The sequence below is a fragment of the Rhipicephalus microplus genome, chromosome X (genome assembly GCF_043290135.1).
Source record: "Rhipicephalus microplus isolate Deutch F79 chromosome X, USDA_Rmic, whole genome shotgun sequence".
NCBI classification, from domain to species: Eukaryota; Metazoa; Arthropoda; class Arachnida; order Ixodida; family Ixodidae; genus Rhipicephalus; species Rhipicephalus microplus.
In genome coordinates, this window is record NC_134710.1 from 415,017,151 (window position 1) to 415,033,563 (window position 16,413).

Below are 16,413 nucleotides of genomic sequence, written 5' to 3' on the forward strand. Positions count from 1 at the left end.
CACACGGGCTTACAGCATTTTTGCCTCCATCAAAAATGCAGCCAACGCTGCAGGGATTCGATACCGCGACCTGTGGGTAAGCCGCCAAGTGCCCTTGCCACTATCATCGGGATTTTTGACTCGCTGGTAGAGGCCACACATATTAAGCGACAAGGGTTACTTATACTTAACTCTATCTAATTGAAAACGAAGTGGTAGAGAAGTTGTTGCTAGCGTGATGCAATGCGAAACGTCTCGCTTAGTCCTAAGAAAAGCACATGCAGCATTTCTGAATTGCTCAGGCATAAAAGCGAAGCATCAGTTCACAGAAGCGGCAGCGAAAACACCTAGAAGCTGTTCTTTTACTGCGTTTTCACAAAGAAAATCAAACGCCAGTATGCTAACATTATAGGCAACGCAGGAAAATATGTGCACGTATGCTAATGCACAATGCACGACTGCATACCCAATGCATTTCACCGGCGATATGCCGAAATATTGGCCAAGTACGTTGTTGTGATCTTCCGAGCCTCAATAAGTTCAGCAACTTTACCCATCGATTGGAAATCGGCACGTGTTCTGCCCTTTGTGATAAAGGGGGACCCATAGTGCATATCAAACTACCGTCCAATTTCTATGACTTCCGCATGTTGCAAAATGCTAGAACATATAATTGCCACTCGTATAAACAGCTTCTTAGATGATAACCACATTTTATCTCCCTTTCAGCATGGATTTAGAAAACGGTTTTCCACAGTCACCCAGTTGGCCTCAGTTATTCATCACATTGCTTCTATTTTAGACAAAGCTGGTCAGGTCGATGTACTGTTTTTAGATTTCAGTAAAGCCTTCGACCGTGTTCCTCATAAAAAGCTCATCGAGAAATTGCAGACTATAGGGCTTCCAAACTACCTAGTATCCTGGGTGTCTGCTTACCTGAACGGCCGGAAACAGTATGTCGACGTTTGTGGACAGACATCACCTCATCTCCCAGAAGATTCCGGCGTACCGCAGGGTAGTGTTCTAGGTCCGCTCCTGTTTATAATTTATTGCAATAATATTGTTAATGCTATTACTGATCCGGTTAAAATAAGACTTTTTGCAGACGACTGCATTATTTTCACAAATGTACCCTCGCCAGATGATCAGGTCGCTCTCGACACTGCCCTTAACAATATTCTTTCGTGGTGTAACAAATGGGGCATGGTGCTCAATTTCGATAAATCTGTTTGCCTTCGAATTTCTAACAAGAAAAATCCCCTTCAGTTTTCCTATTCCTGCAAAAGCCAACCCTTAAAAGAAGTCAGTCAATACAAATACCTAGGTATAACAACAACGAATAAGTTGTCCCGGAGTGCACACATTGCCGATGTTTCGTCATCGGCTTTCCGTAAACTGTGTCTTTTAAGGCACAAACTCAGACGCCACGTCACAAGTGAAACTATAAACTTATAACACTTTAATACGCCCAAAGCTTCAATACGCTTGTATTGTGTGGGATCCGCATATTAAGTCTAACATATATTCCCTCGAAAAGATTCAAAGACGAGCAGTGCGTTTTATTTACTCGAAGTATGGTCGTGGTACATCAGTTAGTGAACTAATGCGAGATAACGAATTCCAGACGCTACAATCGCGGCGCCAGCTTCTCCGTCTAAAATTCTTAGACTCACTAATTAACAATAAACTTGGGCTAGACCCATCACATTACGTTACCCCAGTTTCGACCAGGCAAACTTCGTCATTCTCATGTCCGATCTTTAACTCCGTATTTTGCGCGGACAGATTTATTTAGGTTTTTCTTTTTTCCGAGAACTGTAACACAATGGAATAACTTGCCTTCTAATTTCCTCCAAACCTTCGATCTTGATGAACCCAATGTTTAATTCTGTGAATCTTGACCCCCCCCCCCCCGCTTCTCTTACACAGATGTATTTTAGTCAAGCTGTGTTACTCATGTACTGATCACGTGCTTTCTTTGTTTTGATGTTTCTCTTCTACTCGCTCTCCTCTTACACAGATGTATTTTAGTGAAGCTGTGTCACTCATGTACTGATCTTGTGTTTGTGTTTGTGCCCCTCCTGCTTGGGCCTTTTTGGCCTGCAGTATTAAACAAATAAAAATAAAATATATTGTTTCGTGTACGATATGTTTTTGATCTTGTCTGCCATAGGTAGCCTCACTCTTTCTGCTAACTTCGCAGTGTGAGCATCGGTTACAACGGCTGCCGGAATCGGCAAGTGCAATGACACTTGAACTAAAAGTTCAAGTGTCATCTTGCACTGCTTGAAGAAACCGAGAAACTGCATTTTGCGATGCCCGAAAGGACCCGGTGGTCGCAATGGCTCCGCACGTTTTTCTCCTTGTCACACCTTTGCTTCAGAATATATACTTAGGTTTAGTTTCACTTAACCCGTGGGTAGCGTTCCCAATCACACTTCTCCATTTTCTATTCCCAGCCTTAGATTGCCAAATTTAGTTTACTGTGTGTACCGAAAAAGTAATGTCATGTTCAATTTTGTATCTCAGGGCTGAAAACTATTTCTTTCCCGGTGATGGTTTGGGCAGCTATTTTGTCGTTAATGAGAAGCCTTTATTTTGCCAGGAGGAAGAAAGAGGAACGGAAAGAAATGTTGGTGGCAGCTACAGAGTGCTGCGCCATACGCGGCGAGAAGCGCAAGGCCCTTCCGAAACCACTGGACCCATGGCCACCGTAATCGAGACCGCGGTGCACTTGACTGCTGTTGAGCGAAGGATAAGACTCGTGCAGAGGGAAGAAGCCCCAATACGAGTGCACGCTCCCCGATATCTCAATGTGTCGACGCAGGAGCCCTGCTATCTCGAGGTCTCTCCTGCTGACCAAGGAGCTGTTGGAAGCGCTGCTGGTGCCACAGAAGACCCACGTAAGAAATTTATTTTGTTTACTGACAGCAAACTGTGGTCGACCCACCAAGTATGAGAAAAACCGATAAAGTTCATTTTGTGAACAAATCATTACCAAAACAAGCAATATAAACCTCAAGAAATGGAACGCGGCAAAATAAATATTGTTGAGTTGCATTAATAGAATAAAATGCACAAGTGGTAATCAGGTGCCACAATAACTCGTTCTGTATAGTTGTGAAGAAAAAGGTATGCCGTCATTGAAGTCATAGCTACCATCAGAAATTGATTCGAGAGGTAAGACGCTTCATTCGCTGATGGCCTGAGGAAAGAAAGCGTTCATGAAAAAAAAATGCGCGAAGTCAAGTTCAAAAGTGACCTTGATAGGCAGTGATCTGAAATTGAGTCAAAATTCTTGCCCTGGCAGTGACTACTATACAGAATGCGAGCGACAATCGCCAGCTGGCACATTTAGGCGCGAAGCAGCGGCCGGGCTGTGGTATGCTGCCATCATATGCTGTCGTGGCCGCTTGGCGTAATGCAGGCAAATCGACGAACAACAAAGCCATCTGAGCGCGCGTTCACACCGAGAGGTCTTCTTCATCTTGTCCTTTGAGCACCGTCATAAGTGAGCATGCACTCGACCCAAGGAGAAGTTCTCTCCCACTTGTTCTTTGAATGCCTTGTAGGTGAGAATGGCGGAGCACTATAGGGGTTCTTGCATGCTGTCCTCACTGGACGTAATTCAGGCCACGTACAAAAATAGAAAATAAGTAAGCAGAGAGAAAGAGAAACTTCGAAAGACAAATTGAAGAAGAAATGCAGAGAAAATAGGAAGAAAGCAAGAGTACAGGTAAATAGAAAGAGTGTTGATGAAAAAGAGAACAAAAGAAAGATGCAGCTAAAGATAAGTAAAGATGCCCGGCTCCGCACTTCCCTCAGATGTGGCTCCCCAAGTGCGAAGGTGCGTTAATTTTTGTTGATCGATTGAATCAAGTGCGATTAAATGCCGAAAAATGTTGTTAGAACAGTGAGATTGATGCGCCATATTTAAGGAACATATCATTAGAAGTATACTCAACCTAAACAGTCATATAAAATTAATCTGTGACAAATAGGCCTACGTAAACTATCGCAGCCTTCCCTACGCTCCTAATTCAATGGCCTCCAAATACACGCAAAACTACTGTTTCGAAGATTCGATCATAATAGAGCACTTTTCTACGTGGCTTCCTAAATTTCACACAAGTTTTCTTGAATGACACCTTTCTTTGTCTCAGCCGAGGTGCCTTCGTAAAAGATTGCCCGTAATTTTTATGCTTACGAATATGGTTTGGCAAGTTCTTGCATATTTTCAGCTTTACATCACTGTCCACTTACGTAGTGTGGCTCTAACAAGTTTCTAAATCATCGCACCTGGTAGAGTATGTCATAGCAGCACTTTTGTCCAAATCAGTGTTTCATATGATTCCAAGTTTTTTTAGCTGTTAAATAAAACAGCTCGAATTCTCTTTCGAAATTGCGGAGACTGCTTTTAGCGTTTGTCGGAATGTTGGATAGCATTGCAGAAAAAACCAACTTCGTTATTCCAGGAGAAGAGAGAGCACGAGCACTGATAGCCCGTGCGTTACGCTAGAACAAAACATCGAGGAGCCACGAAACGAGTAGCCGTACTGATGCACACTTACGCTATTCAGTTGTTCAACACCCCTCGAATATTGGCTGTATCTTTATTCCACTGAAAACGCTAGAATTTTAAACTTCAGCGCTCGATTGGTGCCATCATCCAATAAGTAGTGAAGAAGGACGCACGCCCACCGCAGCAAAGATGACTTTCTTGGCCGGCTCACGAATGGAATTGTTTTTTATCAATCGATATCAGGAATGACTCGTGAAAGACCGATGTCTATAAGAGCAATACAAGCATCGTTTGTCTTGACGCACCTCATGGACTAGTGTAAAGCCATAGGATTTGGATTTCGTTGGGAACCGTGAAAATTCAAGCGGGGCTTGCAGAAACTATCCACGGTGGTCATGGTGCTCAAGTGCTGACCCGTAGGTCACCCGATCTAACTCTGATAGTGGCCGCCGCAACTTTGATGGAGGCGAAATTGTATTCAGATTAAAGTGCTCAATAAATAACCCGGTCAGTAGAAATTTCCGCAAAATCTCCCCGGCGGCAACGTTCTAAATTATTTCCTGGTTTCTGGATGTCAAACACCAATAATTGTGTGGTATTTGCAGGCTTAAAGTGAAACACTCGGCTCTTCTACCTAGATGGCGTATGGATCATTGCCGCATACTTCAACGACCCCCTCTGGAGTCAGTGAGGGATGCAAATTGGGCTAGTTTACTTTGTCTGGTTATGATCATATATGCAGCGAGAGCAAGACACGGATGAGTAGGCTCACATAGACACTCGCTGTAGTAGCGAGTGTCTTCTGTGCATCTTCCTTTCATCCTGTCATGTCGTCCTCGATGGTGAAATGCATTCCGATTAGTTCTTTAGGGTGCTCTTTATTTCAGTTCTTATTTAAGGACTGAAAGGGCTCTTGCGCTTAGACCGCATATTTTGCAGATGCGGTTTTCATCCTTATGCAGAACTGTCACTATCGCCGCAAAGGTGAAGCAGTGAGTGCGATGGAAAAGACTGCAGTGATATGCTAGTACGAAGTAAGACAAGCAGCTAACTGCTGCAGTGTTATTACGATAAAACGCTAGTCAGGCTGTTTTACCACCGGCTAAGTTGTTTTCTGTACGATACGTCTCGCGCTGTTATTTTTCTCACGTTGCAAAGAAAGCCCGTGAAATGTGAAAATAAGCCGTGTGACGGACCGCGAGCGCACTGCTTTAGTGCTGATGTATGCTTTCTTTACAACGCGGAAAAAATAACAGCGCTAGACGTATCGTACAGGAAACAATTTAATTGGTGATTTCTAAAAGTGCTGCACATTTCAGTGTTCATTATTTAGGTTTCCACCAGCCAATAAATAAAAATATGCAATTAGGAACCATTAAATAATTAGTATAGGCAGAAAGACAAATAGCCTGAGCACCTACAGGCTAGAGCTAGTACGCGTTTGGTTCAATTCACGACGGAAGTGTCTGTAATTTCCAATTCTTGCCAGACGTTGTGTGGGGCACGCCGTACATGTGTAAACTATATATATATATATATATATATATATATATATATATACAGGTTGTTTTAGGTATATTTAGCCAGTGTTTAAAAACATGCCAGCACACGCAATTACGACGCGACCAAGTGCATGTTGCTCTCCGTTGCCTGAAGTTAATCGACCTATTTTTGTGTTCTCAAATATTGTTGAATTAGGTCTGTTTAATTACTAACTTTTCAAGAAACAACAATGAATAAAAAACGGGTTCAATGCTCTACCACTGAGCTACGACGGCGGCTATCCCCCCAGCCACTTTATTGGGTTTATATGTGAATATAAATGTGGGAGTGTCGGTCAGCGCCACCTGTAGCCATGGCGGCGAGTGTGGCACACCCTTTATGAGCCTCTTTGGCGTCATGTAGCACGTGAACCAATTAGAAGCTGGCCGCTGACCAATAGTCCATCGTATACAACCTAACGGCACCAAGTCTGCCAGTACGAGACCCTCGTAAATAAGGGAAAGAAGTATATACTTAAGGGCTCTTTTTTCCGTGTTTTGACACAATAATAATGAGGTCTCACTGAGAATAATGCCAAGCAATGTATAGGGGAAGTTATTAGACCAATTGTAATGTAAAATGTGAAGAAAGAAAAGTGGGTGAAAAATCACTTGCCGTGAGCAGGAACCGACCCTGCGACCTTGAAATCACGCGTTCGATGCCCTACCACTAAGCTACCACGGCTGCTATCCCCCCAGCCACTTTAGTGGATTTATATGTGAATTTAAACGTGGGAGTGTCAGTCAACGCCACCTGTAGCCATGACACTGATTTATTCGCGTTATTCGAAGGTCGCAGGTACGGTTCCTGCTCTTGCCTATGTTTTCACTCACTTTCCTTTCTTCACATTTTACACTACGATTGGTCTAATAACTTCTTCTATACAGTCCTTGGCATTGTTGTCTGTTAGATGTCATTATTATTGTGTCAAAACACGGAAAAACGTGCCCTTAAGTATACACTTCTTTCTCTTATTCATTAGCGAGTGTCTTGTACGTGCAGACTTGGTGCCGTTAGGTGGTATACAAGGCACTATTGGTCAGGTGCCAGCTCGTAATAAGTTCACGTGCTACGTGACGCCACACAGGCTCATGAAGATTGTGCCCCACTCGCCGCCGTGGCTGCAGATGGCACTGACTGGCACTCCCACGTTTAAATTCACATATAAATCCACTAAAGTGGCTGGGGGGATAGCCGCTGTGATAGCTCAGTGGTAGAGCATCAAACGCGTTATTCGAAGGGCGCAGGTTCGGTTGCTGCTCACGGCAAGTTATCTCTTGAACCGCTTTGCTTTCTTCAAGTTTTGCATTACAATTTGTTTAATAACTTCCCATATACATTGTCTGTAAGAGATCATATATATATATATATATATATATATATATATATATATATATATATATATATATATATATATATATATATATATATATATTCAGCCGGTATAAGGAAGTGAGTACTTCAGATGTTTTACAAAAGTTATGTTTTATTGTTCATGTCACCATGTGAAATCTCAAACTGCACCTTTATATTTATTTAAGTCCAGGTGCAGGTTTTTTCGGCTTCATTTACCGATGGCCTCACCAATTATGCCACGGTACATTTTAACTAGGTGTTCCGAAGTAGACATTTCATGTATGCAGTGGCACCACAACTAATAGAGCTGAGCCGGACGACAAAGTGTGAGCGTCGCATCTAATGCTCCAGTAATTAAAACTTGCGCAACCGAGGCGTAATTGGCTTGGTCGCGGACACAGCAGTAGCCACACTAGAGAGTAAAAGCTGAGTTCTTGAGCGGGCTCAGCGGAGGAGCAGAGGGGTCAGCGTAGTAAAGCTGTAGTAGTGGTTCTTGAAGAAAGAAAAAGGCACCTAATTTCTGCCTGTCTCTTGGGCGATACTGCTTAGTGCCTTGTTGTGGATGGGATAAGGGAAGAAAAGAATAGCAGAAAAAAAAAACAGTTGGATAAAATTGGCTCCGTATCTGCATGTAATCTGCAAATGTCGTCGAAAGACAATTGTCTTGCGGGTGGAGAGAGTGGACAAGACATTTATTTGGTGTTCTGCGCAAGAAAATCGGTGAATGGTATTCTGGAGGCGCTGCGTTAGTGTGCCTCGAGCGTGCAGCGGTGGCAAATGAGTGCATCAAGTCACGTCACACGTGAGACTTAAGCGCCATGTGGCAGTTTTGTTTTTACAAAACAAAGCGCATGGGTCTGAGACGGTTGTGGGCGCCCATCTCAGAGGTGATAAGGTGTAGAACGCAAGGCGACGGGTAGGTGCCACCATCGTCTCGTTTTAGCAAAACGTTGGAAACACTCGTCTTTACGTGCAAGCGTTGCATAGTCAGCTCACCATGATAAGCGCTACGGTCCTTAAAATTACTTATGTATGCCTTTTCTAGTAAAAGGCTCGCATACAGAATGTATACGTGTAGTTATGGTGCCCCAGATATGCGCAATAATTGCTTTTCAATCGACAATCGCACAAGCATGAACGCTCAACCTTGAGCAACATAGGTGGACTGTTTCAAGTACGCGATGCCGTTAAGATGGGACAAACAGACAATTGTACAGACAGACAGACCAAAATTTTTGCGTCAAATGTCCCCAAGAAAGACTATCGTCTTTAAAAGTATATAGAAGACAGAGCCCTCATCGTCGGATGCCAGTGAGAGATAGGAGAGATGGGGGAGACACTGGTGAGTCCGAAGACGGCGCATCACACGGCGATAGCTACACGGCGTTAGGAGATCGTGGAGGATTAACGAGTCCCCGAGAGTTGCGCTGGTGTCGGGTATGGCGGGTGGCCCTACTATTCTGCACGGAATCCAGCAAGCGAGTCTAGTAAAACCAAGGAGGTTTAAAATAAAATTCTGGAGTGGAGGTCCCCTATTCACGCCTACGCAAGCGGGTGAAGCCGGGGAAACCGGTTGGCGGCCATCTTGCTCCAGGCAAGAGAGAGCGCAGACAACGTATCCAGCGCGCTTCCGTGGCGGCTTTTTCGAATGAAACGGGGCACTTAGTGTAATTAATTTCACTCGCATTTTTTTCTTCGTGTTAGATAAACAAGATCTGTACAAAGCCGTCAGTTACGATATTATACGTGAGCCGTACGCGATTACGTATTAGCGAATATGCATTACAACGGTTAGCTGCTGTAAGTGCGGATTCGCTTGCAATTCTCGAAATGAGGCTCACGATGGAAGCAACACAGGGGTATATGAGTTTTTATTGATTCAAGGCTTTATACAATTTCCAAAAGCACATACAATAAAACAGAAACAATTCACACGAAAACGGCCTGATTCCCAAAACGCAGGTTATATCAGGCAACTCTATTACAACACGCTAAAATTGCAAAAAATATAGAATATACCAGCTGCTCCGCTTTGTTCAACGCTGGTTCTCATCTGTACCTTACAGATTTTTAAATATAATAGTCCTTGTCAGCTGGGTTCGTACCCCACTGCGCGAGTTCTTGTGGTTGATTTCTTTGGAAATGTGGTGAAGCCTGATTGTTATATACAGGTTGGCAATCTTTTTCGCCAAAACGTAGATGTGGTTGTCGAGTGGATCACAGCCCAACAGATGAGGCTCTAACTCAGAAAATAATGCTTGTTCAAACACCTCCGTTAACACCTCTACCATGAGGCGATCACTGTTTGCATGCAACGATTTTAGGTCCTTACATTGAACCTGTAGGGCACGAAGCCCTTTCTCCACAGTGTGGCAGATCTTCAAGACGTCTTTCGATGGCGCCACCAGACCACCGTTTGTTTTCGCAGCTGTTAGTGGTGGCAGCTCACTAGAGAGCAGTGCAGAGCAGCATTCATCGCAAGATGTGCCACCATAGACTTTCCGTGCCACAAATCCTGCTATATATGGCTCTACTGCGCCGACAACAGGCGAAAGGCTTGTGGGGAAGTCCACTCGCTGGGTGCAATCGTTATCATCGTCGGGTGGCTGCAACAGTGATGATCGTCTTAATGACGCCAGAGACGTTGGTGACTCAACAAGGCTTACGTCGCTTGAGGGACAGAGAAAAGTCACAATATCCCGAGAACAGTTTCCAGCCTCTGATGATGCGACCTCTGTTCTAATAAGAAGACGCTTGTAGGCAGCTGTAAACTGGCAGGCAGTGGGGTTGTTGTTATAGCCGCCCTTTCCTCTTACGCAACCAAAAAATGTTTCCAGGTGGTCTTGAGACATTTTGTGGGTGAGCAAGTACTGCAGCTTCCCTGTTGCCACAAGCCTATCGAAGAGTGCTGTGACACTGCGCATACAGATCAGGAGTCCCACAAATCCGGTTTTCTTGAGGCTCTCGATCACTGGTTTTTCTTTTGCGTCCTTGAGTTTTGTTATAGACAATTCAGCCTTCTCAAAAAAGATCCTCATGGACGTCTCATTGGCCTTTCGCAGAGCTGCCTTGTACGACCTGCCAAACGGGTTTCTTGAGTTGAGGACATCAAAAAGACGGTCAAAAATTTGTATGAATTCAGCCGTAGCATGTGCGCCTTTGAATTGCGGAAGCTTTAACGTGGACTCGCAAAAGTCGAGTGCGTCTGCCACAGATGAACTGAGCGTTTGCACGGCAAGGCGAACTTTCATCTTTTGTTTTGCCCACTCAATATGAGCTCTTGTCAGCCTGTTCTCTAAGTGTAGTCCCTCATCCCGTTGCAACTTCTCGAGTTCTTTAATAAAGGACCACCTGACTTCTGATCCATTCAGGTCAACACGGTGGTCTACAGACCCTAGGCAGTTTCAGATAAGCATTAGCATGTGACATGCATCAAGAATTACAGACACCTTGTTTGGAGAATCTGTTTGTTCTGTTGAACTGTTAAAGCTTGTGTCAAATTTAGGGGAGCTGTACTTGAGATCAGCCCCTAGGCAGCAAGCCATAGTGAAGTTCGAGGCGGCACCATCAAATGTTAATGATGCTACTTCAACATCTATTGATGAGAGTCTCGACAGACATTCTTGTGTTAGTGCAGCTCTTTCAGATCCAGAAAGAGACTCGATGAAGAAATACCCCAGAGGTATTTTTAGTCGCATATTCATGCCCACCAGCATAAAAACGCAGGCATTTGTCGCTTCGGGCAGGCTATGATCGGAGATACCATTTCCAAGATCGATGTAGCCTACCACTTTCTTCCCAACAAGCTGAACATGTTTTTTGATGGCCATGTCATCCATCATGAGTGCTGCGATCAGGGGCTTGTCCTGGCTTTTGGCTAAATTTTTAATAAAATGAAAAGCCTCAGAGGTAAAACCTGGATCGCCATTTACAGATTTGTACCACTCACGCAACGTACGTTGCGAAGGCAAAGCGTTGTTAAATTTCGACCGCACATACTCATACGCTGCCGCAGAGTAGTAGTGCAGAGTGAGTGCGAATGCACGTAGCTCTGGGGGGTACATCTTGTTTGTTTTTTCATGGGCTCGGACAAGAAGCTGTTGAATTTCAGGCGAGAAAGTTGCTTCAAAGACCTTAAGGCCTTTTTCTGACAAAAGTTTCCTCTCTTTTAGCTCCTGGATCAAATTTTCTGACGCATATCACCGCTTGCTTAGCCTTCTTTTGGATTGCTGCAGTGTCTTAACTTTCTTCTTTAGTTGGAGAACCTCTTGTGCAGACTCCTCTGCCTTGGAACGGTACCAATCCTTCACCAGCGAAGAAGGCTCAGATGACTTAAACGTAAACATTTTGACAGCAATCTGTCTGGCTGGGTAGAAAAGTTTTTTCTAAACTTTTCTACCCAGCCAGACAGATTGCTGTCAAAATGTTTACGTTTAAGTCATTACGCATTGACTTCGGTCAGGAAGCAGCGCTCCTCGCAAAGCGGTACGTGAACGTAGCACGCGGCGTCACGACCTACCGCAACCATCTCGACTTCACGAGGACCTGTCGAGAGAGGAACGTGATACCACGAAGCCTTCAGCTCAAGCGCCTGTTGCACACGGCGGAGGGCAACAAGATCATCGCACAAGCTGAACGGCGGCTACTAAACGCCCGAATCCATGAGTGCCACAGCGTCATCAAGAAGAAGGAATTAGACCTGTTCTTTCTACGACGGCAACTTCAACATCGACTGCCCGACATCTTTCCGTCACTGGAGGAGTTCGCACGAAATGTGGCTGCAACAACTGCGCGGAAACAACAAGCGACCCACAATAGTAAGCTTGCGACGCTTCAAGGAGAAAAACACCACTACAGTCCTGACAACGAGAATTTCGTCGTCAATCTGTCCTCCAAACAACTCTCCCTGACAGAGCACAGCGTGCTGGCAAAGGGACACAACTTCAACACGACCACGACACGTCCGTCACTGCCGAAGATCATCGCGGCTACGGAGGAAGGCATAAGGCGACTCGACAGCGGCATTCGGGAGAACGTGCGTCTCAAGGCTATCGGCGTACTATCAAAAATAGAAAAGCGCCGTGAGCACAACCTGTCGAGAGAGGAGTGTAAGGCGATCCATGCGCTCCGAAATGATGATAAGGTTGTCATCCTCCCGGCCGACAAAGGGAACGCAATGGTCCTGCTCGACAGGGAGGCATACAACGACAAGGTGCGAGACCTGCTGGACAGTCCGGCCTACGAAAAGCTGACGAAGGACCCCACACCAAGTGTCCAAAGGGAAATGAACAAGCTCCTGGCGGATATCTTTAAAGCGCACCCGAAGGCGAGAAACACATACCTCCAGCTCATCTGCCGGAACGGCTCTGCACCAGGATTTTACGGGCTTCCCAAGACCCACAAGCCCACAGTTCCGCTCCGTCCTATCGTGGATTTTACAACATCTCCACTCCGGGCGCTATCCAAGTATCTCCACCGGACTCTCGCGCCGCTCGTGGGGCAAACACCGACCCACATACGCGACGCCAGCCACTTCTTGGAGCGCGTGAGAGGTGTGACCGTGAGCAGCGATGAGTGCTTCGTCTCGTTCGACGTCGTGTCCCTGTTCACCAGTGTGCCCGTAGCGCTAGCGGTATCTAGCGCACGAGCAGCGTTGAACCAAGACGAGCTCTTGGATGAAAGAACCTGCCTGGGCGTCGACGAACTGTGTCGCCTACTGGAATACTGCCTCAAGGGGACGTATTTCAGCGTCAACGGGAGCTTCTACAGACAAGCCAGCAGGACCGCGATGGGAGCGGCGATCTCCATTACGGCTGCGAACCTCACAATGGAACACATAGAAGAGACGGCACTTGGCTCCTTTATTGACAGGCCGAAAGTATTTGTGAGGTACGTGGATGACTGTTTTTGCGTAATAAAGAAGGCAGCAGTAGACAGCTTCCTCGAACATCTAAACTCCATCGACCAAGCGATACAGTTCACGGTGGAACGAGAGCGAGACGGGGCGCTTCCGTTTCTCGATGTTTTAGTCAGACGACAAGGCGAGCACATGACCTTTTTGGTGTATAGAAAGCCAACTCACACCGGCAGGTATTTGCATTTTGCGTCCTGTCATCCAACTGCCCACAAAGCTTCAGTGGTTTCGGCACTCCTTTCACGTGCACGAGTAATCTGCACGTCGGAGGGTGAGAGGAAGAATGAAGAAAAGAGGATTGTCGCCGAGCTACGAAGGAATGGCTACACAGAAGCGTTCATCCGCCGGGCGTCACGCCGTTTGTCGAGACGACAACCACCGCACCGCGGAAAGACACCTGCAAGCGACACACCGCCCGACCCCCTTTCCGCCCTAGCCACACCACCGCACACGAGAAAAACGAAGGCGCCAAACAACCGCGTCGCCATTCCATATGTGCCGGGCATAAGTGAACAGCTCTCGAGAGTCCTAGGAAAAGCCGGGATCACGGTAATCCATAAACCTGTTTCGACGCTCGCTCGCTTGCTACCGCGGCCGAATGACCGACCTCCGAGGGAGCTACACCCGGGTGTTGTCTACAAAGTGTCGTGTTCTGGGTGTCCAGCCTGCTACATAGGCGAGAGCAAGTGTTTCCCGGAAAGAATGCGCCAACACAAGAACGACGTCAGGAAGATGGAAGTGCAACGTAGCGCTCTGGCGGAGCACTGCGAGAAGCACGACCATAAAATTGACTTAGACGGCGCTTCTGTTATTGAAACAGAACGTAATTTGGGAAAGAGGCTCTTGCTCGAGTCTTGGCACATTCAGCATACGCCTGCCAACGTGAACCGCTCGCTGGGAACAATGCCTTCGGTGTACGTTCACGGTCTCCGAAACGTGGTGGAAAGGGAAAGCCGGAGCCGTGGTGAGAGAACACGACGCGACGACGCTTCCATGACCGAGACAGTCACCCCCTGAGGAAGGGACCGAGTCGGTCTCGAAACGTCGGACTCTATTTGAACTGTGGCTGGAGCAATTTTCAATTTTCTAAGGCTCAGATGGCATTTCAACCGCTGCCTCAGCACTGACGACAGGTGACAGCGCAGTCCGACACTTAGGGGCCTCTCGCTTTCTTTTCGCCTGCAAGAGAAAAAAATCAGTTATGCTCCAAAGTTCAGAAGCCGGGTATAATGGTCCCACCCACTGCTTAGACTGACTAGAAACGGGATTACTACCTCGGGGATCTTTTTATAGTTTCGGTGCGGAAGTTTAGCGAGCCCGTATTTATGCACGCACAGTGAAAAAAAAGTTGGACAAGTAAGTGTACGTGACGTGCGCTTTGTCAGAGAGTGGTGTGATTTTGAACAGCACGTAGGAAACGAGAAACTGTGCCTACACATTCGGAAATCTATAGCCTATTTACCGTAACGAAAATGTACATTCGTGATGGTACTCACTGGTTTCTGGAGATGCGCAGGGAACGCAGGAAAAATGGTAGGAATGCTCCCTGGTCGCAGTCTGGTCGTTTGGCCCGTCCTGTCAAAGCAGTTGGCTTCAAAGTGCTCCGAGCAGATAACGTCCGCATTCTTAGGCTCCCAGCCATCCCTCCGAACAGCACGCTGCCATGCGTCACGAAGCGTCTTGTCTTTCAGAAACCTGCGGTACCACACGCACAAAATAGGTTATTCAACTTCTACTCGCCAGCTGAAAAATGCTAATGAAAGTAAGTTTTCAGCTGAAACCGCGCTTCTCGAATGAGGTAGCGCGCCGAAGGAGACAAGCGATTGAAAGCGCTTTTTCCCGCGTACTTACACGTGAAAAGTGATTCCTGGCTTCTGCTTCGCACGATTAGTGCAGCCTAAGGCGACACACGAGCTCACCATAACGTCCGGAATCGTGTCAACTTCCTTTAGAACTGCACAAAATCCGCACAGAACAAAAGAACGAGGGACAAACGCGACAACTGTTGTTCAGTGGCGCGAACGGCGGGGGCCCAAACGACCGACGGCACGTTTTTTGCCTGGAGCAACATGGCGGCCATCGGCGTCACCAGAGGGCAGGCGCTTCCACTCCAGAAGTTTTTTTTAAACCTCCTTGAGTAAAACCATACAACTTCGCAAAAGAGTGACATTTTCTTCCTTCGATTTCCATTCTCCTCGGTGTCCTCTCCTTCGCACTCTTTTTTCGAACGTGCGCCGCCTGTTTGCTCCTGCGTAGCAGATGCTCTTACGCAGAAAAAGCATAGAGTAAAATATTTAAAACGACGAGAGGACATTTCCATAGGCCCCTGCAGCTGATTTGGGTTCGCAGTGCTCCAATAGGTCGCTGGGAGACTTCACAGCGTCAGAGAGTGAAAACCGCAGAAACCGCATATCTTGAAGGCTATTTTCTAGGGATCAGGAATATTATACAGCTTCTGAGACCACCTCTATGTGCGTGTTCGTCTCTGAGGTCATAATTTACTTGTGAACGCGTGGTTTGCATGCATCAATTAGCTTCGTGTAAGCAGCACCACTAAGGCAGTAAGCACACGATGCCACTGTGTCTAGGCACACATTATAAATAAAGCATGAGAATTTTCGGAGGAGCGAAACCTTTTATTTTCAATTGATTTTATTGGTGAACGCATGCCCACTTTGGTAATGTTAGATGAACGTGGGCACGAAGATATATGTTCACTTCAATGCAAGATGCGGAAATACAGCTGCCATAATATGAGTATAGATTACACACACGAAATAATCAATAGGGAATGTTACAAGAAGGCCTACATAACAGTAATACTACAGTAAATGAACGCAACTACAGATAAAGTGCACAACCCAATACGACCGTAGTTGCTGCAGCACTTTGACTCCGGCATGAACCAAACAACAAAAAGAAAATGTTGACTACTTTTTTTCCCGCCTTCGCAAAAACTTCTTCCTACGCAGTTTGCAGCGCTCTTTCACAAAAAAAAACAGTGACAAGCAGTTGCCGCTTGTAACTGTTAGTTGTTGTCAAAAAATAAGAGACATGGAGGTTAACTTAGAAGAACTGGTTTAATACCCTGCACAGGGGA

At 46.0% G+C, this 16,413-nt stretch overlaps 1 protein-coding gene across 2 annotated transcripts in view; it reads left to right on the top strand.

The window, feature by feature from the left end:
• LOC119160988 (uncharacterized) overlaps nucleotides 1-16,413 on the top strand; it is a 75,216-nt gene that overhangs the window by 33,304 nt on the left and 25,499 nt on the right. For both annotated transcript variants that reach the window (XM_037413288.2, XM_075880284.1), the window contains exon 5: nucleotides 2,585-2,882. In XM_037413288.2, coding sequence (XP_037269185.2) covers nucleotides 2,585-2,882 — 298 coding nt within the window. The remainder of the gene's footprint in view (nucleotides 1-2,584; nucleotides 2,883-16,413) is intronic.